This window comes from Chamaea fasciata, unplaced genomic scaffold, assembly GCF_029207755.1.
Source record: "Chamaea fasciata isolate MVZ Bird 193981 ecotype frontalis unplaced genomic scaffold, bChaFas1.0.hap1 SCAF_15, whole genome shotgun sequence".
Classification (NCBI taxonomy): Eukaryota; Metazoa; Chordata; class Aves; order Passeriformes; family Sylviidae; genus Chamaea; species Chamaea fasciata.
In genome coordinates this window covers 5,749,164-5,769,497 of record NW_027094100.1, presented here as the reverse complement: position 1 = coordinate 5,769,497, position 20,334 = coordinate 5,749,164, and the positions used below count along the sequence as shown (strand labels likewise).

Here is a 20,334-nt window from a genome sequence, read left to right as displayed (position 1 = left end):
TCCTCACCACTGTGCTCTCACCAGAGATGCTGAATCCCCTCCTGAAGACCTCGTACATGGTCCTGGCATCATCGTAGTAGTGCGTCAGCAGCTGCGGGCTGTCCCCGATCACCGAGCGGCGCGCCCCAGCCAGGCCCTGTGTGATGGGAGGTGGCACGAGAAGACACTGCCATCAGCACTGCTCAAGGGGTGGGGAATGGGGAAACCCCCACCACAAAGCAGCACGCTTCCCAAATGCCAGCAAGACCTCTGTGACCACCACCTGCCCCAAGACCCAAAGGGATGTGAGAGGGGGGACATTGACCTCAGCACCTCAGGGATACAGAGAACCCCCTGGTCATAGAGGAGCACTTGACCCAGCTCACTGTCACTGAGATCACTGATATTTCCCCAAGCAATTTAATAAGGAATTACGGATCTGGAAGTAATGGAGTGGGGATGTGCTGGGGAAAGCAACTGCTCTGGGCTCCACAGGTCTCCAGGATTAGCATCATGAGCACCACAAGGATATCCAGGCCAACATGAAGGACAGACTAAAGCAGAGGCCAGCCCCCACTGCCATGAGCTCGGCAGAGGTGTTTTAGGAGTGGACCACCAGGGTGAGAATGACCAAACCAGGACTGCACTGGGAGCCAGAAAAAAGTCTAACTAAAGCCCTAACCACAGGGAAAAACTATCTTGAAAAATCTAAATTCCTCCCACCCTTTTAAAAAGTTGTTGGAATTAAAGACAGTGACATCTTAGAGGGAACATCACAAAAGGCTTTAAAAATTCTCATCCCACTTTCATATATTAAAAATAAGCGGAGACAATATACAGAAATATTTCTGTTCTTTAAAACAGAGCTGCATCATTAAAGCCTTTTGCAAGCATAACAATGAATAACTCCTCAGCCTCTAAGCATGGATTCAGGTTTACTTTTTCTTACTTTTACCAAGTTTGCAGCACCCAGCTCAGCCATGGGCACACATGAAGAGTGCCAGGTGATCTTGTCTCATCAGCTGTTGCCTTTCAGTTGTTTCTCCCATGCAAGGGCAGTGCCTCTAGTTTTTGGCCATGGATGGTTAAGCAAAGATAAGACCAAAATTCTACTGAAAATCTAAGAGAATAACATGCTGTCTTCTAGTTTTTTAGTTTACAGAGAAAGGTGAATTAAGGGGTGAAGTGATCCCTGGCACAGTGCATTTCACGGTTGATTTCAGGACGAGGTTGAGGAACTACCAAAACAACAACAACAGAATAGCCTTCCTGGCATCCCCTGTGGACGTACATCTGTAGAAACAAGTCCAGAGCAGGCCATGAAGGTGATTAGAGGGATGGGCAACCTACCCTACGAGGAAATGCTGAGAGAGTTGGGGTTGTTCAGCCTGAAAAAGAGAAGGCTCTGGAGAGACCTTAATGAAGGGAGCCTACAAGAGAGCCGGAAAGGGACTTTTTACAAGGGCACATAGTGACAGAACAAGAGGTAGTGGCTTCATACTGAAATAAAGTAGGTTTAAGTTAGATGTTAGCAAGAGATTCTCTCCTGTGAGGGTGGTGGGGCCCTGGCACAGGTTGCCCAGAGAAGCTGTCGCTGCCCCATCCCTGCAAGTGTTAAAGGCCAGGCTGGATGGAGCTTGGAGCAGCCTGGTCTAGTGCCCACAGCAGGAGGCTGGAACGAGACGACCTTTAAGTTCCCTTGCAACCCAAACCTGACACGTGTCATTCTATGACTCCCAGGCATGCGAATCTTGGGGAAAGCCAGCGGGGGTTGCCGCGGCCTCACCTCGACTTCTTCCGACTGCATGCGCAGGTCGCAGGGCGGCTTGACGGCGCGGGGCCGGCTGGCAAACCAGTATGCCACCACGGCGGCGAAGGCGCCGATGCCCACCAGCGCCGTGGCCGGCAGGTTGCGGAAGAACTGGCTGAGGTCATCGAACTCGGGCAGCCGCAGGCTCCGCAGGATCTCCTGGGCCTGCATCTTCTCCACCAGCGAAACGGCAAACTCTGCAAGAGCCAGAGGGACGGGTCAGGTCGGGGGAGGTCGGGTGCGGGTGGGCAGAGGCAGCACGGGTCTGTGGGAAGGGGAGAACGTGCTTTGCCTCATCAGCCATCACAGACAGCCTGCTCTGCTGAGCCTGCCCATAGCCACCCTAACTGAGCAAAACAGCATCCATGGAAGAGAAGGAAGAAAGGAGGAAGCATCCACAGCAGGGTGAGCAGGAACAGACAGCTCACTCCCTAAGCACAGCCAAGTACCAATGTACAGGAGGTGGTGCAGTTGCAGTTATCTGGAGTGAGAGATGCTGGGACAAGCTCTGGGATCCAGTGATGACCCCTCTGGGCTGCCAGGAGCTTTCTCTGCCTTCTCTGAGCAGGACTGCACAGACAGTTGTGCTGGGTTCACAGAGTGGGAGCTCCTCCTGGGAAAGGCAAGGTCACGGTGTGGATCGGGCATCGATCTAGACTCTGCCGCAGCAGGTTGCCTTGCTTTTCTTCCCTTTTGCACATACAGAAACAGCCACCAGAGAGAAGGAGCCAGGCAGGTGGCTCACTGCCCCAGAGCGAGAGGTCAGGCTGTCCTCAGGGGACTCGTGTTTGGGAGTTTAGTACACAAGGAACATTTTAAATAACTCCTGTTTACAGGGACAGCCCCGTATCAACTCCTCACTGGGGAGTCTCCAGTGTCGGCCAGCCCTCTGAGGGATGAGCCAAGCAGGTGCTGCCCCAGGGGAATCCAAACAGTTAAGGTTTCCCACAGCTCTATTTATAACTTTACAAGAGTCAAGGTCTTAAAAAAGTTTTTCAGCCACATGAGCCCAGGCAGCCCCTTCCCTCTTGCCCTCTGGCCGTGCTCCAGCTTGTGGAGCTACATGGCTTCACTTCCATGAGGGGGCCAGGACTTCTCACACAACAGCACCACTAGCACAAACCTGCTTTTTTTCTCCTGGGAACAGTGTCTGGGCTGCACTATCCTGAAGTCCTGAGTGTCAGGACTATCCTCTAGTAGCCTTCTGTGTTTGTGCCAAGTGAGCATTGGGGCTGGCACAGGCCAGGTGGTGAACGGGGGGAACCCCTTGCACAAGGCTCTGGAGAAGGTTTTTTAAGTTTGCACTAGAGAAGAAAACAACATAACAAACAATTAACCTCACTCACTTTTGGATTTTGAAATGGTGAGGGCAGCAGGAAGGAGACAGTGACACAGACCCCATGTTCAGGGTCATCCATTTCCCCCTGAGAGCTCTGGCCCAAATGTCCCTCTGGCCCCACGCTGCTCCCTGATGCTGGCCCAACATCCCACAGTCACCTCTGCTCCCGGAGAACTCCCGACTGTACAAACCCTCTGGGATCATGACCAGCCTCTTTAAGAATGGTTGAACCCCTCCAGTAATCACATCCAGATGATGTTACTGGGAAATACCCACACAGGAGGCAATTTTCTCCGGAGATTTGAGCATCTTTTCAGGAATCTCCATGTGATAAAATACTGACTGTGCAGCTGCAGTGATGCTAGGATGAACTGTGAGGGTGGTGAAGCTCAGGCCCAGCTCGCCCAGAGAAGCTGTGGATGCCCCATCCCTGAAAGTGTTCAAGGACAGGCTGGATGGAGCTTGGAGGAACCTGGTATAATGGAAGGAGTCCCTGGTCATGGCAGGGCAGTTGAAACTGGATGAGCTTTAGGGTCCCTTTCAAACCAAACCATTCTGGGATAAAATGATTCTGTGAACTGAGACAGAGTACTGATTTCTCCCCTCAGTATTTCTCAACACTAGACCATGAAAAGCAGCCTGACAAACACGTTTTTACTACAAAAACTGGGAGAGCTTAGCAAGGGAGCTATTAATTGACTGAAGAATTGCCTATTTGTGCAAAAGCATTTCAGCAAGTCCCAATTAAGACCGTCTGCTCCCAGAAACAGCCTGTCCCACCAAAAGCAGCCACCCAATTTGCTGGTTACACTGAAATCCTGGGAATTACTCCCTGAACAGCAGCCTGTAAGTGCTGTTTTGTATCAATCTATAGTTAAGGTGAAAGTGGAAAGCAGGGAAGGTGCCTGTGGGAACAGCACTGCCAGGGGGAGATGCTTGGCTACAGCCATATGATCCTGTCCTGCTTCTGCCCTGCTCAGCTGCAGGGGTTGCCTGGGTGGAAGCAGGAGCAGGACTTTACATCTGTCTGGGTCACTGGCATCCACGGACACCTAGAGCTCACAGCATCAACAGAAGGGTCATGAGATTCAGGGCTGCAATTTCTGTTCACACTCATTTTGGCACTGCAGAGCCCTCACAAGTTGCCTTTTGCAATAGTTAATCCTGAGTTTTGCATCCCGAAGTTATTGGTGATGAGTCCACACTTGATCTGCTCAGAGCAGCCAACGTGCCCAGGGATGGTGGCCAGGAAAGGGGCCCAGGTGTTTTTGGGATGATCAGAGAGAACTGCCTCACTCCCTCCCTATACCTACAGAAAGAGGGATCAGCGGTACCTGGATCACAGCCTCCTCTGACAAGTCAAGACAAGCAGCTGAGCACCTCATGGCCACATGCTCTCGGAGTACATTTCTCATGTGATGAGGAAAATAAAAAATAGCAATTTAAACCCAGCACGGTTGGGCTGGGTTACCCATCAGCAAGGCAGTGTTACACTCCAGAGTGCACAGCAAGCAGCTGCTGCTGTCACCTCAGGCCCAGGAGCAGCAGCAGGATGCTGTCCGCACCCCTTCTCTACATTTCTGTTACCTTTGTGCCCCATTTCTGCTACGTCTTGGCCCCATTTCTGTTGCCTGAAGTGGATCTACCAGCCTGCTGCAGTTCATGTTCCCCACAAGCAAGCAGCCCTGGGTGCCAGTGAGCAGAGCATGGCATCTATGTATGTGGCACATGGAAATGCTGACATTTCCATTTATTCCAAATAGCACTTCACATCGCCGGATTTCTAAAATATTCCCATGGCAAAGAGAAGAGAAACAAATATGCAAGTTAGGACAGAAAAAAAGTGGTTTGGAGGAAGGAAGGAAGAAGTGCTGGAGAAGTGCCAAGAGAGCACAGCACAGGGGAACTTCCCAGCCTGGGTCTGGGCTGAGCAGGGCTCCTGCAGCCTTGGGGCAGCCAGCAGTAATACTGGGCTCCAGGTCACCCACCAGCCTGTGTTCCCAGCAATCATCCCCAGAACAGGGCTTATTTATTTATTTTGGTAACAAATGGCTCTCTTGTATGATTTCGTTTTCATCTTTTTCTGCTGGAAGTGATTCTGTAACTCCAGTCAATGGAGTTCAGTGACATAAGCCAGTGTGGGAACAGCCTCAGATACTGGTGTGTGCCTAATGCAATTAAAATTTTACTGGTCCTGTGTGACCACGCAATCACATCCTTCCTACCATTCCATCAGCGCCTGCTTGGGAAGAACAACTCCTCTTGGGGCATGCATATCCTCCTGCCCCCCTGTACTCACAGTGGAATGGGGGAGAGGTGGCTGATTCATTTCCACCCTGGCAAATGGGCAAAGTGTCTCATCACCATCCCTTTATTCAAGCCCCAAAAAAGGCTATTTACATTAGACTTCACAGAACAAAACCAAACCCAAATAAGCAGCTTTTCAATATGTCTGAGAGAATTAACTGTTTGCAGTGGGGAACTACAAAGCAGAACCAGTGACATGCAATGGCTCAGGGCCCACAGACCCTCCACTTCTCTCAGAGCAAGCTGGAATATCCCGCAGTCACCATGGATCCGTGTCCTTGGCTACGGCACTGGCTGCTCACTCATTTCACTGAGGAAACAGAATTTACAGGATCTGAAACATCTCAATATAGACAGGCAGATTTAGTAGTGTTTCACGAAACACCACAAGCTTTTTGAACTCTTTTCTCATGTTCAGTTCTGCAGAGCCCAGACCTTGAGATTTATAGTTGTTTTCTGGAAATGGGGTCAGTGGCAGAAGATTTGCACAAAGAAGTATCCAGCAAAACTTGGACCACTCTCCGTCACCTTCCTGTGCAGAACAAAAACATGCCTAGTGCTCTGTACTGAGGGCTCAGGGGACTTGGCAATAGGGATTCAAATCACGAATGGCACTCAAATCATGACTATGTCACTACAAGAGAGTTTCCATTTGCCAAGGAGAAAGGGAGCATCAGCATTCCCAGAGACACATAAAGCTATTAGTCAGACTGCATCAGTGGAGACCATTTGTTTATTTAAATTAAAGCTGTTGCAATAATTAACACCTTTATGAAAACATGCAGAGAGGCTGCCACAGCCATGCAGGCAGAGGAGGGATGTTGTGTATTGCTTGCAGAATATAATCATTTTTGTTTTTCCTTTTTCCTCAAACTCCATGTAGGCATGCTGTGGGACATCAACCCTGGGAGAAGCCTCTGCCATTAAATGCAGCTCAGGTACCTCTGACCTTCTGCAACTTGGCCAGGGAGCTCCTGGGACACCACAGGCTTTGAATTCCTAATCACTGCTGTAATTAAAACCAGAGAGGTGATGCCAAGTCAGCCTCTGCTCTGCGGCTCCACAAGTTTTCCCTGTGTGGGCACAGAGGATGAGAAGCTGGATGAGCCTTCAGTTCTCATTCTGAAACCAGTGTGGGTTGGATTTGGCTCAGGTGAGGAAGGGGGACACTGACCACTCTCCAGCAGGCTGGGGTCACATTTCTCTAGATTTTATAGGAACAAGTGACCTAATGAGATCTCCTACCACAGGCTGTGCTGTGCCTCAGCCACAAATGCAGTACCCAGTTTAATCCAAACCTGGAGATTTTTTTTCTCATTTGTTTTACTTAAACAGGAAAAGATAGAAAACTCATGGCACTTGGCCACCTTTCTATTTTCAACTAGTTTGAGATCAGATCAATTTATTCTGTTTTAATAATTTTACACTATAGTGTTTTTGGAAATGGTAATGCCACGCTTTCTTTACAGCAGGACAAAGCCAGTGTTAATTCCAGAGAGAAAATGCCATTATGTATTTGTTGGGCATTACAGCGTGCTACTGAAAACCTTACAGCACAACTCCCTGCTGTGAGACAGGAAGCCAGGCAGTCTGCAAGCTTGCAACCTGCTTGAGAAAGAGTATAGGGTGTGATAAATGTAAAGGGGAAAACAGGAACCCCAGAAGTATCTGAAACGATGAAGGAACCACTGGCAATCCAGTAAGCAGCCCCAAAATTAAGCAGGAGACATGCAATACTTGGCTCACATAGTTTTGCAGGACACCTAACAGCTTCTGTCCCACACATGCAATTGTGGTATAAACACATCACCAAAACAGTGACCCCAAACATTTCACTGCTTGTCCTGCATCCCTCCAGAGCAGCCTGGCCAGGGGCGACCCCACAGCCCTGACCCACCACACAAACTCGGATGCATGTACAGGGACCCTCTGTACTCTGCAAGGGTTAATCAGACACACATGGGATTCAGCTATTACCAGGATTATTGATCAAGCCAAGGCTAATACTACTTAAAACTTTCTGAAACGATACCTGCTTTTGCTCCTCTAAAGTGACCAATCTCACTATAGCCCTTTTCTCCATTTAATGTCTCTCACCTTCAGACATGTCACCCTAAGCCATCTCCCACAGCCTCCACATGATGTATCACTGCTTTGATTTTTGGGACAGTGTATTTTCATAAAAACTGCGTTTTCAATTAAAAAAATGCCCCCTACCTACCAAAACCAGACCAAACTGAACTCTTACAGGTGCTTAAATTTACCCACTGAGCAAAATAATTGCCTCTCCAGTGCACAACCACAATTACTGTGTTTTACTTAGATCACATAATTCTTCGCAGGGTCAAATAATAATACAGGACTCAAAGCCAAGGCATCACTGACTGTGGTTCCACTATTACTCAATGAGTTATAATTGGGAAGGGGGAAAAAAAGAGGGGGAAAGAAAAGAACTGGTTTAGAGATAAAATTTCTTATTTTGGCTTATTATGCCAGTGCTCAGGCAACATAAGAGGTGTTGGATAGCAAATAAGGGAGGACAGGCACATGGTGCCTGTGAGCCTGTGGCATTTCCCTGGGGAGCAGATACTGGAGAAGCATCCCATGATCAAGAAATGTTATAAAAGCAGTTTATAACTTTTATATTCTATTTTTACTAACAAAGAATATCCTTCTCCCTTTCCTTTGAGCATCAGATCCATTCAATCTGTGAAGCTGGCCTTTTGCCAACATGACTATTAAAGAACAGGGTTTCAATAGCACCTAAGCCTCTTCAGCTCAAATTGCTTTCGTGCCAGCAGAGTCAGCTGGGGGCTGGTGCACCCCAAACTCAGGGTCTGGGGCATGGGAGCAGACGTGGGGCTGCAGCAATGCCATCAGGGACTGACCCCATGCCCCTGCCTCCCACTCACCCTCTCCCAGTGCCCTCCCTCCCACTCAGCAAGGCAGAGTTATCCTCAATGGAAAAAGGCTTTGCATCCAGGTCAAGCCTTGGATCTGCAGGAGAAGAATAAGGCAAATAAACTTCATGGCAAGGAGGCCAGCCCTGCCTTCCTGTGTCCTCTGGTGACTGAGTGAGTGGGGAGAGCACAGGGATGGATGAAAGAGACCAGTTCAGCAGCAGCAGCATGCACTTGGGGCTGTGGCATAAACTTGGCCCAGTGGTGTATTATTTTTTTAGGAGAGACAGGCAGTTTCACTCAGGACAGAAAAAATGTCTCAGAGAAAAGGCTGCTAAAGTACTGGGTCCCATTTATATATATGGTATTTACACACATGCAATTATATATCTGCATGCATGGATGTAAATGCTTGTGGGTGCATGTGCATATATATATAAATTATATATAAAAAATAGCATTTCCCCCTGCTCTGGGTGACTGATGATTAACAGCACTAATTGCATAATAACCATGTGCCCCTAGCATTACTGTAGAAACATCTCACTCCTTAAAAACCTCTAAGTAGTAGCTGGTGCATTAACAGCTGGGGTGTGACCATGGCACCACCTCTCCCCATGGTTCCTGGGGATGGAGTTAATGGCAGACCACAGCACTGGGCTCAGGGGCTTTGATGACCCTCCAGCTCCCATCCACCTTCCTGACCACCCCAACCCCAAAGGCAGGGCACAGACAAAGGATGGGAATCTCAGGTAACCAGAGGAGCAGCACTCCGCTCCCTCCTGCTCTGCACTGCTGGGAAATGTACTTGCAAAACACAAGGTCTTTGCAAGCATCCACTAAAAAGGGAAAAATGCTAACAAGGAGCTCAGTGTCCTGAAAGAGACCAGTAATCACACGTAAATAGAAGTATTTAAAGTATCTAAAATATCTACAGCATACTGGTCCCTTGCCTAGAGAAATTATCCAATAAATAATTCAGTGCTATGTAGAGATCTTACTTTAGACATTTGAGATCATTCAGAGAGCAAAATCCAGCCCCCAGCTGTCTGGTAATGCCTCTTGCTCAGAGCCATGCATGGTCCACCAACTCATCCTCATCTCTCTGCATCCCAGGTCCGTCTTCATCCACTGATACCAAATCCTCGTGGAAAGCTTCATCCTCCATCCCACACCTTCTCATCCACTCAGCACAGCTCAAACGTGGACCGACCTAAAAATACCTTTTGCACCCCTGAGCAGAGCGGTGTAGCAGCCCTCAGAAGCCACTATGACTCACACATATGGAAAAGCCCTGACTGGGAATCTGCTCCAAATCTGCCACTCCTCTGGATAACAAAGCATCAGGAAGCCCGTGCAAGCACTTCAAGTTTCCTACCAAAAGGGAAAAGCTCAACAGTTCTGCTGTCTCTGAGGTCTGTCAGTTGCCTATGGCACAGTAACAAAAAAGCTCCCAGCACCAGCATGAACCAGACTCATGAGGTTTCATTGTCCAGGCTAAAATTTCAGCCTGTGGTTACAGAGGACGGAGTTCAGATGGGAAAACCTACATGGGATATTTTTGCACCCACTATCCCCCTCATCATATTCATCTTGTTCCCTTTATGCCAGTGTAGCCTCTGTGTGCTCATCCCAAGTGAGCTCAGGCCACTCCTCCAAGCTAAAACATAACCCAGCCAGAAGGAAAAGCAAACCACCAAAGTTGTGGGGCTTTCTGGCTGTCTTCAGTTCTCCGGGGCCTGCTCACACAACTGCATCAAAATCAGCACAGGGACTGCAAAGTTCCATCTGGGGAAACCAGAGCCTGAACCCCCTGTCTGCTTCCCTGACTCACAGGCAGCATAGTCCACAGGGGCATCCCATTGAGGTGACTAAAGCAGGAGAGAAGTTGCCACTCAGTCTTATGGCAAAGCTTGCAGGTGGCAGTGAACCCTGCACATGTTTTCTGGGCTCATGCTGAAGTGCCATGAGCTGCTGGCATTGTCTCACAGGGCTGGATCCTGACAGTGCATCATGGGGCTGCTTCTGCAGGGCTGGGGCTTCGTTCTGGACACTGCTCACAGAAGATCTGCAAAGCTCCCCCCTTCCCAGAAGTACCCATAAGCAATTGTCGACTTCAGTTCTTGTGAAGAATGAGGTTTGTTGGGTTGGGGTTTGGCTTTTTTCATTTTTTACTGACATTGATGCTTGATTGTCCCATATACTATATGATTCCTGAATACACTGTGTCAGGTAGCAAACAAACAGCTTAAAGAATGGCATAAAAATAGTTATCTGGGGCAGAGTACAAAGAGAAGCAGTTAATGGAAAGGGAGAAGGGAGCTGCACCCCGACAGCTGGCTTGGCAGAGTGGAGATGTGAAGGTGCTTTGCAAAGAGCTTGATGGCTTGTTGCCAGGGGAAGTTTTGATGTTTGCCTTTAAATAATGAATTTAAATAAACCTTAGAACTGTCTGTAGAGGCCCTGGTCCAGCTAAGAAGCCCAGTCACCTGAAGGCTCTGCAGCAGTATCAGTGCAGAGGTGCAGGGACCACAAAGGGACTTATCCTTCAATGCACCCAGGAGGGATGTACTCCCCTCCTCAGCTCACTGCCCGGCTCATTTTCAGTCTCTCCACATGAACATGCCATAGCCAGGCCCTCTGTGGTGATCTCACTCTACAAAGCCCCTAGCCCATGGCTGGGTGGAGGCGAGGAGATTTTGGGTACAATGCCAGGCAGGGAAGAAGCTGGTACCACAAGCATGCATTGCCCTGGCTGTTGAGGGCCGGCTCTGCTGTCCCCACAGCAGGTCACTGCCAGACAAGGACACACATGCAGGCAAGTCCCTGCACGGCCAGTTCCCAGCTCTCCATGACCATTCACACCCTGCCTCTGGCTGCATCTGGAGGGTCACTGTGTGAGACTGGTCACAATGATACAGGGACAGTTGAAGGGACAGCCCTGGCCCTGGTTGCTGTCCTGCTGCATGCACAAAATGCACAGGTCTGATTCCTGCTGGCTTCTGGCAGGGTAGGATGGATGACCCCTGTCACACCACTGCTGGATTGGGCAATGAGGGGCCCTTGGGGCACAGAAATAACTGTTGCTACAGTACAGGAAAAAGTAATTACTTTACAAGCAAATCCCCACCTGGCACGATCAGATGACATCCTGGTGCCAGGGTGGGGTCATGTCCTCCCTGCATGACTCCCTGACCCACCACACACCCACCTGCCCCCCTGCCTGGAGCACAACTTGGTGGAGCCCACACAGCCTGGGAATGCCCCACTGTATTCCAGGCCTGCCAGGAGCAAGGAATCCTCCTGGCCATCTGCCCCTTCCATCACTCCCACACCCACCCTGCCTTTCCCAGGCATCAGCACAAATATTTGTGCACCAGTGCAGGAGTACTGATCCAGCTGCAAACCTTTTTGGGATCATTGCTGCCGTTTCTTTTGGCAGCAGTACCAGAATAAAGTGGTTTCTGAATAACACTCTGAGGATCCTGCCAGCCAATGGCATTCAGGCAAGCATTGGGCGTGCTTCCTCCAAAGTGACACAGAAAACTAAACAAGCTCATAACAGAAAATCTTCCATAATGCTCAAGACATGACCCAGTGGCATTCCTAGAGTTAGTCCTGCAGAGGACAGGGAAGAACAGGAATGTTCTGAATACCACTTCCAAGCCAGCTGTTAGCCTGCATTGTCTCTCTGACAGCTCAGACTGGACCAAAACACTTACTTGGTCAAGCTTCAATTTTGTGTTGCCTTCTGCAATATCAACAGTTATGTAGCAAGTGTTCACAGCAGGGCTAAGCAGGCCAGACTGCAGCTGGCATTGTCTCCAGCCATGAAGATCCTGGAAACTTGGCCTGTTGCTGTCTGCAGGAGGCTGCCTGTGCATTATCACATCACGGATTTTCATTTTCTGCAGCAGATGTAGAGAGAGACCTCACAGTTTGGGCCATATCCTAGCTAAACACTACCTTTATTATTATAAAAAGCAATTCTCTTTATGCCAATCCTACAACTTGAAGAGCTCCAATACTTACTGACCTGCCATTGCAGTTAAAGCAAAACCATATGAAAAAAGAGAGGACTGAAAGGCTCTGCCAGCTCTGTGTCAAACACATGCCCATGAAGAGAGTATTACAACTGTCACTCTGGAAACTGAAACAAGATGACATTGAAAAGGGAAGCTTACAAAAAAAGTAACAGTAGTGTCACTAACTATAACAAATATAGTTGTATCCCTCTCTTAGTGTAGGCTGACTGTAATTAGACCAGGTTAATTACCAAGAAAGTGCCCTGCAAGTTCATGGAATCACAAATGGGTTGGAAGAGACATTGAAGATCATCCAGCCATCCCCCACACAAGGGGCAGAGATGCCCTTCACTAGGTCAGATTGCTCAGGAGTCCGTCCAACCTGGTCCCGTAGTTGTAGTGCTTTTCTAAAGGACCCTGTCTGCACAGTTGGGAAGGAGTGAGGGGATACCATAGGTTAAGTACACATGGAGAAGGCAGAGTTTTATCCAGACCCTGTGCACACAGAACGTGACTGCCTGAATCCGCTCCAGGTTTTATCCCGAAACAAACCAGAAACTGAAGGCAGCTTTTAAAGTTGTTCAAGGCTTATTTGGCAACCTCGCAGTGCGGGAAGGGGCAAGAAAATAAAGAGGCAGGCCGTGTGCCAAAAACACAAAGGAAAGCAGCTCCCCCCTCCCAGTGCAGGTGGGGGACAGCAGCAGGGGCAGCAGTCAGGGCAGGAGCAGCGTGATGCAGCAGCCCTGCCCGCTGCACAAACCTGCCGGCTCCTGCCGTGCCCTCTGCCTGCCTGGGCCCTGTGCCAGTAGCCTCCAGTCAGAACTGAAGCACGCTGCCTGCAAAGAGCCAGAGCTTCTCAAAATAATCTCTTGTGTGCACGAGAGTATCACCGTGCTTTTAAAGGAACACGACTTGATGTTTCTCCCTTGCAGGATATCAGTAAAACCAGAGTGGAGTGATCACTGCAGAAAGGGTCACGGCGTTAGGGACACTCTCACTGCCCAGGTGCAGGAGGTTTTCTGAGGGGGTCACACAGTGCACACAGCCACCTCTGCAGCTGTACCCGGGGCCATGCCTGACCCACCACATGGTACACCTCCAGGGGCAGGCAGGGACTCTCCACCTTCCAGGAGGCTCCCCAAAACTACTGAAAGCATCCTCCCATTCTCTTCACATCCCCAACCCTCTCTGTCCGCAGCATGCCAAAGGATGAGACGCACGAGCAACAGGCACATACACAATACAGCAAGCAAGAAACCACGCTATGACCAGATAGGGGATTTCATGGCTTCAGAGAAGGTTTTCATGTTCTGTCTCTGACACCAAGGTGCACCCCCCATGAGCTCTCACAGCCAACACAGCAGCAGGCTCTTCCCATGTGGATGGAGCATGCTCATGGTTCCATGTTTGAGGAAAGTGAATGCACAGAATGGATTTAGGAACAACATGACGCAGTACACTGAATGCTTGCAACCTACCACCGCTACTTGGCTTTGGCAAAGGCAAGTTTTGTCACCAGCTCCGGGAGATCCCTCAGGCAGAGACATACATTGCACAGAGCCTACACTGAAGTCTGGGCGGCTGAAAGTTGAGACACAGAAACCTAGAAACCAGCAGGATGTCACAGAATCCCAGAGTTATTTGGGTTGGGATAGCCCTCTCAGATTATAGAGTCTAACTATTCCCCCAGAACTGCCAGGCTTGCCACTAAACCATGTCCCAAAGTGCCATATCTACACGTTTGTTAAATCCCTCCACGAATGGCGACTACACCATTCTCCTGGGCAGCCTCTTCCAGGCTGAAAAATTCTTCTGGTGAAGAAATTGTTCTTAATATCCGACCTAAACTTTCCCTGGCACACCTTGAGGTCATTTCATCTTTGAGGTCATTCTTTCATTTGTTACTTGGGAGGAGACCAACCTCCCCACCTAGCTTCGACTTCCTTTGTAGAGTGATAAGGTCCCTCCTGAGCCTCCTTTTCTGCAGGCTGAGCTCCCCCGGCTGCTCCTTATCAGTCTTGTGCTCCACATCCTTGCTCAGCTCCCTTGCCCTTCTCTAGACACACTCCAGCACCTTAATGTCTTTCATGGAGTGAGGGGCCCAAAACTCAACACAGGATTCAAGGTCAACCACAACTAAACAGGTGTACCGGGCTCCACAGAGCTCCTGCTGTGGGCAACAAGCCCCGATACGCAGGGTCAAGAGTTTGGGGCAGTGAACTAAGAGAGGCAGAGTCCTCCAGGGAAGCCCGAGACGCCGGGCTCCATCTCTGCATCCCAGCGAACTTGCCCCCACGCCCGGCTGGCTGCAGGTAGGGCTGCCCTCCCGGCTGATCCCGGGGTGCAGGTAGGGGCTGCGGGCCCCAGGGCTGTCACCCCGCGCTCTGGAGCCCCGCAGCCCACGCGGGACCTCCGGGGCCATCCCCTCCAGCGCTGCGAACTCCAGCCAGAGGAGGGCAGGAGCTTTTCCCCCCACTAAGGCTGCTGGAAACACCCGCAACAAGGGGAAATTGCCAAAGCCACGTGCCAGAGACCCCGGCCCCCGGCCCCTCCTGCATTCCCCCCGCGACACGAGCCCACCCACCCCAGCAGCACTGGGGTCCCTCCGCACAGCAGCTCTCCGCTGCTTCTGGCCACCCTGCTCTGCTCGGAGTGCCGGAGGCCGGCTCCGGTGGAGCCTGCGGGCCCCTCGGGACCCGCCCGGAGGCCTCGGGATGGGGGTCCCGTCTGGAAGCCCCGGGGTCCTCGCAGACCCACCCGAGCCTTGCCCGGACGCAGCTCCCGGATGGCGCTCGGACCCCCCCGGGCTCCTCGCACGCACCGCAGGAATAACAACGAACCCCGGGCGGGACTCACCATCCGCCGGTGCCCGCGGAGCCCGCTCAGCTCATGGCCGGGGCTGTGCCCTCCCGCTCCCCGCACAGAACTGCTGACTCCGGGACCGCCCTCCCCCTCGCATCTGCAAACGCCTGAAAGAAGTTAAGCTTGGCTAATATCGGCTTAGGCTGTATTAGCGCAGCAGCAGCAGCGATGCCCGCTGTAACCCTTGAGCTTCCACATCCCGGCCATGGGAGCCGCCTTCCAGAGAGGAGAAACCCACCCTCTCCGCTCCTGAATATTGCAGTATTTTCGCACATATCTGTCCTACTGGAGGATTTACAGACTCGAAGCAAGGCTTTTTGGGTGTAAAAGTGTAAAACCTTCCTGCAAATGCGCGGTTTAAAATTAGAAACGGCTCTTTTTTTTTTTTTTTTTTTTTTTTTTTTTTTTTTTTTTTTTTTTTTTGGGAAAAGTCATCATAAAATAAAGTTTCTGACACTGAGAAAGTCTGTGCCAGCAGTTCAGGTCCCCTGAACTGTAAACTTCATAGGTCAGATATAGGCAGACATTTAAATGGGCAGATGGTGACAGGACAAAGGGTAATGGCTTCACACTGACACGGAGCAGGGTTACATTAGATATTGGAAAGAAATTCTTCCCTGTGAGGGTGGTGAGACACTGGAGCAGGCTGTCCTGAGAAGCTGGGTATGCTCCACCCCTGGATGTCCAAGACCCGGTTGGATGGGGCTTGGTGCAACCTGGGATAGTGGTAGGTGTCCCTGTCCATGGCAGAGGGATTGGAACTGGATGACCTTAAGGGACCCTCCCAACCCAAAACATTCTGTGATGATCGAGTAGAATAAATACAAATCCCCTAAATCAATAAAATAGTAAGATAGTAACTATTGTCAACATCATCCTTATACTGCTGTATATATTGAAAGAAAAAAACCCAATACCTTGGTGTTTCAGCCCAGAGAAGGTTTTGCTAATTTACACTCCAAATAACAAGACCAGAACTTTGAAATTCATTTGTCATGGTAAATTATTAGCATTTACATTTGAGAGATCTGGCTGAAATACTCTCTTAACTACAAGAACATTCCTTTCAACTGAAAACCAACAGTGTCTGATAGCTTCCAACTCCCTGTTCCTGAGCAAAGATAACACGGGTGTGCCACCCCTGGGCCCCTGGGAGTCCTTGCTCCATATCATCACATTATTTACTGCTCATTTTTTACTGTTCGATTCCTGCTTAGGACTCTGGTTGTTAGGAAGGCATATGAGGGGTCTGCTTTTCCAGAGGCTGAATATCTGGCATTATTAACACTGAAATTATTGTTTTCCTCAACTCCTTTTTTTCCTGGCTGGATCTCCACAACCGCTTTAGCAGAAAAGGGGGGAGCAGAGGGAGAGAAGCTGTCTGAAGACTCACTATTACCATAGTTAATGAAGTTTCTGTCTGACCTGTCCTAAATTTTACTTGTGATATTGGAATTCATAATGGAGAATTCTCAAAGAACTTAACACCCATGAATGAAGAGACTATTTAATGAGATTTCAGGCAAGATTGTCAAATATTACTCCTTTGGGTCAGGTGGGGGGGTGTTCTGCAATCAGGCTTAATTCATTGAAGTGCCAGGGTAGGGCAGGAAGCATTAGACTGAATGGTCTGCAGGTCCAAATCAGCATCACAGTGCTGGCTTAATGGGACCTCAGAAATATTCATCAACTCGGATTCCTGCCCCTTTGTTCCTTATGAGCCACAGATTGACAGAATCTTTGTAGTCAGGAAAATATTTCAGGTGTGTGAACAGCCCTGGGCTGGCTGGGAGTTTCAGTGCCAGTAGCCCACAGTCTCAGCATATCTGTGCTCATGATGAAATGCCTTAAAGGGGATGTGGGAATCCTGATTTCACGTGAATACTGGATTTAAAACAACATACTGTGCTATGGAGCTCTTCTTTCAAGCTCCTGCTGGTAAGGGCTGGTCTTCCCTACCAAGATTAAGCTCACCATGGGCAATATACCCTCAGCAAAGATGGTGAGATTGAGTAAAACGTTTCATGGTAGAGTCTGACCCTTTTACCTCCTCTGTAAATACCCTGAGCTGTAATTCTCTTTCTCTTGTCTTGCTTTCATTGCACGTACATATCTGGACTCACTCTCTGAAACAACCACTGGAGATATTTGAGGGAGAACAAAGAGAAGAAGCTGGATGTGGGCTGCCTACCTTAAGGGAAAAACGATGTAAGCATACTCAAAGTAATACACTGAATAAAAGCTTTACCCTGCCCCAGAATTTTCTGCCAAGTAATTTGCAGGGCAAAGTGATGGGGACAGGGCTTTATGGAAAGACAACCTCATTTTATGGACTCACAGCCAAGAGAAAGCACGCAGTTCTCCATAAACAGGGATTTGCTATGAGATCTTTTGGCATGGGAGTACAGAGAACAGTTCAAGTCTGTTTTCAGATCGTCCTGCAGATGTGTGAGCCATGCCCTGCAGAACAGAAAGCTGAGGGCTGGTGGGGCTGAGCACAGAGATGCTGAGAATCCAGAGCCCCATCTTTGCAATAGGAGCCACAAAACTCTTCAAGCTTCAAATCAGGATGTGGATGACTTTTGCTTCTGTAGAAATCTGCTCCAAACTGGCCCTTGGAGCATTAAGTAGCAGAGATGTTTATACTAGTACAAAGGAAATTAGACTTCACTTTTTGTACTCAGTCTAAAGCCCAGTGAGACCCACCTACCAGTAATATCAGTGGAAATATTTCAAAGGACTTCTATGGGATTTGGCTACGACCTGACCCATCCAGGAAAAAAAAAAAAGATACATCAGTAAATCACAGTGCTTTTAATGCTCCCAGCCAAACACAAAGTTAAAGAGTCCTATAAAAGAGAGTAACCTATGGAATCTCTATGCTTTTATACTCTATCAAAATTAATGAGAAACACAGATTAAGGATGAATTTCAAACATTGCTGCTTATAGCCAAGAGAATACAGGATAGGACACGGTTTAATGGTTTTAAACTAAAAGAGGGTCAATTCGCACTAGATATAAGGAATTATTTTTTTATGAGGAAGGTGATGACACACTGGCACAGGTTGCCCAGAGCAGCTGTGGGTACCTCAGCCCTGAAAACATTCAGGGTGAGGTTGGACAGGACTTGGTGCAACCTGGTCTCATTGAAGATGTCTACTCATTGTAGGAGGGTTAAAATAGATGAACTTTAAAGGTTCTCTCCAACACACACTATTCTATGACTCTATGTAGAGTCATCAGAGCAGCTAAATGAGGCTGTTCCACCAGAAAACCACACAGAGCTGAGATAGCCTGGGAGATTCCATTGCTCTATGGAAGAGTTCCACTTTGCCCTTCAAAATTCTGCGGATAACTCGAAAAAAAAACCCCCAAGCTGCTGCTATGGTTTTCAGGACATTCCCATAAACCAGACTGATAGCTTCAGTTACAGAACAGAAATCTGCCAACAGTATCTCTACATTCCTGAAGGCCCAGCCATGGAAAATCATGCTTTAAGGAGAATAAAAAACAGCCACTAATTCAAATAATATGTAAGAAAGGGGAACTTTACTCCATTGTGTTTCTTTTTAGTGGTTTTCTTTTCTTTTCTATATCTTCTGGTCTGATATTATGCTTTTATGTTTATACAGCCTATATTTTTGACTGCTGCTGAAAAGCAGCAGGAAAGAAGCATACAGCACAAACAGAGGATTAATTCAAAAATTAGGAACATTAATATTATGTTACTGGGCAAGTTTCTACCTCCTCTCCTTCCAGCCCTCAATTTCCTTACACCACAGGGATGCCAACTGATGGCATGGTAACAAAAATAAACCCAAGATGATGAATTTATTGCTTATGCATCTCTTCCCAGCTGTCATCCTCAAAACACTTTACAGGCATCCAGAAGCACAGTCTGCACATTGCAGCTGAGTGTGGTAGGTGCAGCACACAGTGAGGTGCAGGGGCTGTGTCCGGGCCCAGTCCAAAGGGATCTCTCCTGCAGCCCGGCATGTCGGCAGGGCTGGCATCCACCAGCCAGAGACCCCAAACACATCCCACACCCAGTTTCCGTTCCCCTGGCTGCAAGAGCCTAGCACTGTGCTAGAAAATGAGGGGAAAGAGGGGATTTGGCATCATTTCATGGAGGGTTTTTGAGAAATCTGTGGTTGGGCTATGATTTGAGATGTCCTTAAATATTCCAAATTAAACACTTCACTGAAATATTTTTTTTTCTCCTGACACTAATAACAAGCAGTTACATTGTTTGAATGCTTTTTAAACACACGGTTTATGTTTCAGAATCTTTGTTGTTGCTTCAGGGTTTTTTATTTATTTTGTTAACTAAAGCAGCAATTAGTTATTCCTATTTTTGTTTTCAGAAAGTTCCCTTTGCTGATCTCACACCCTGAGGCACCCTGAACCTTTCTGTGCCTGACACTGCTGTAACTTGCTTTTGCTCTCCTGTTTTCACAGGTACTTTCAAGTCATCCTGAAGACATTTCTGTCTGCGCTAAATTTTGTGAACCCTCTGCAAGTCAGTCTGTGGCTGCACACAAATGCATTTCCAGTTCAAAGGTAGATGGCACATTTTTGCTGACTTCTGTCAGGGCTTTCCCTGTCTCCAGCCTCCTTCCCCATACCTGCTGCAAAAACAGCCACCATAAAATCTTTTTCTGGACATTTTAAGTCTGCAGGATGCTGGAGCAAGGTTCCAAAAGGGTTAAGATGGAGGAGGCCCCCAGACAGCTCATTCTGCAGTCTCAATGACCCAGAGCTTTTGCCTTTTCAAATATATTTAACCAAATAAAGTGAACAGAGGATATGCAAATGCCTTCTCTGAAAAGAAACACAGCCCTGAATTGCTGTTGGCAGGTCAGTGCATCACACCACCCTCAGCAGCCTCTCAGCTGCAGGAGATTCAGGCTGGAGGAGGCAGCGGCACAAAAAGACACTTTTCAGGCAGAAAGAAAGCAGGGTATTCCAAGCAGACAGAGGGAGGAGGTCACTGGGGATGGCTCCCCCGGCACCTCAAAACCCTGGTTCCCTATGAAGGTGGTGAGCCCCTGGCACAGGCTGCACAGCAAAGCTGTTTCTGTCCCATCCCTGGAAGTGTTCAAGACCAGGG

General features: G+C 48.8%; 1 protein-coding gene across 1 annotated transcript in view; it reads right to left on the bottom strand.

Moving 5' to 3' along the window:
- Positions 1 to 17,509, bottom strand: part of ACSL6 (acyl-CoA synthetase long chain family member 6) — a 46,526-nt gene extending 29,017 nt beyond the window's left edge. Inside the window, exons 1-3 of the mRNA XM_066197558.1 lie at positions 15,461 to 17,509; positions 1,766 to 1,986; positions 22 to 136 (exon numbers count right to left, since the gene is read on the bottom strand). Coding sequence (XP_066053655.1) covers positions 22 to 136; positions 1,766 to 1,986; positions 15,461 to 15,497 — 373 coding nt within the window. The 5' untranslated portion in view covers positions 15,498 to 17,509. The remainder of the gene's footprint in view (positions 1 to 21; positions 137 to 1,765; positions 1,987 to 15,460) is intronic.
- Between the last annotated feature and the right edge of the window lie 2,825 nt (positions 17,510 to 20,334).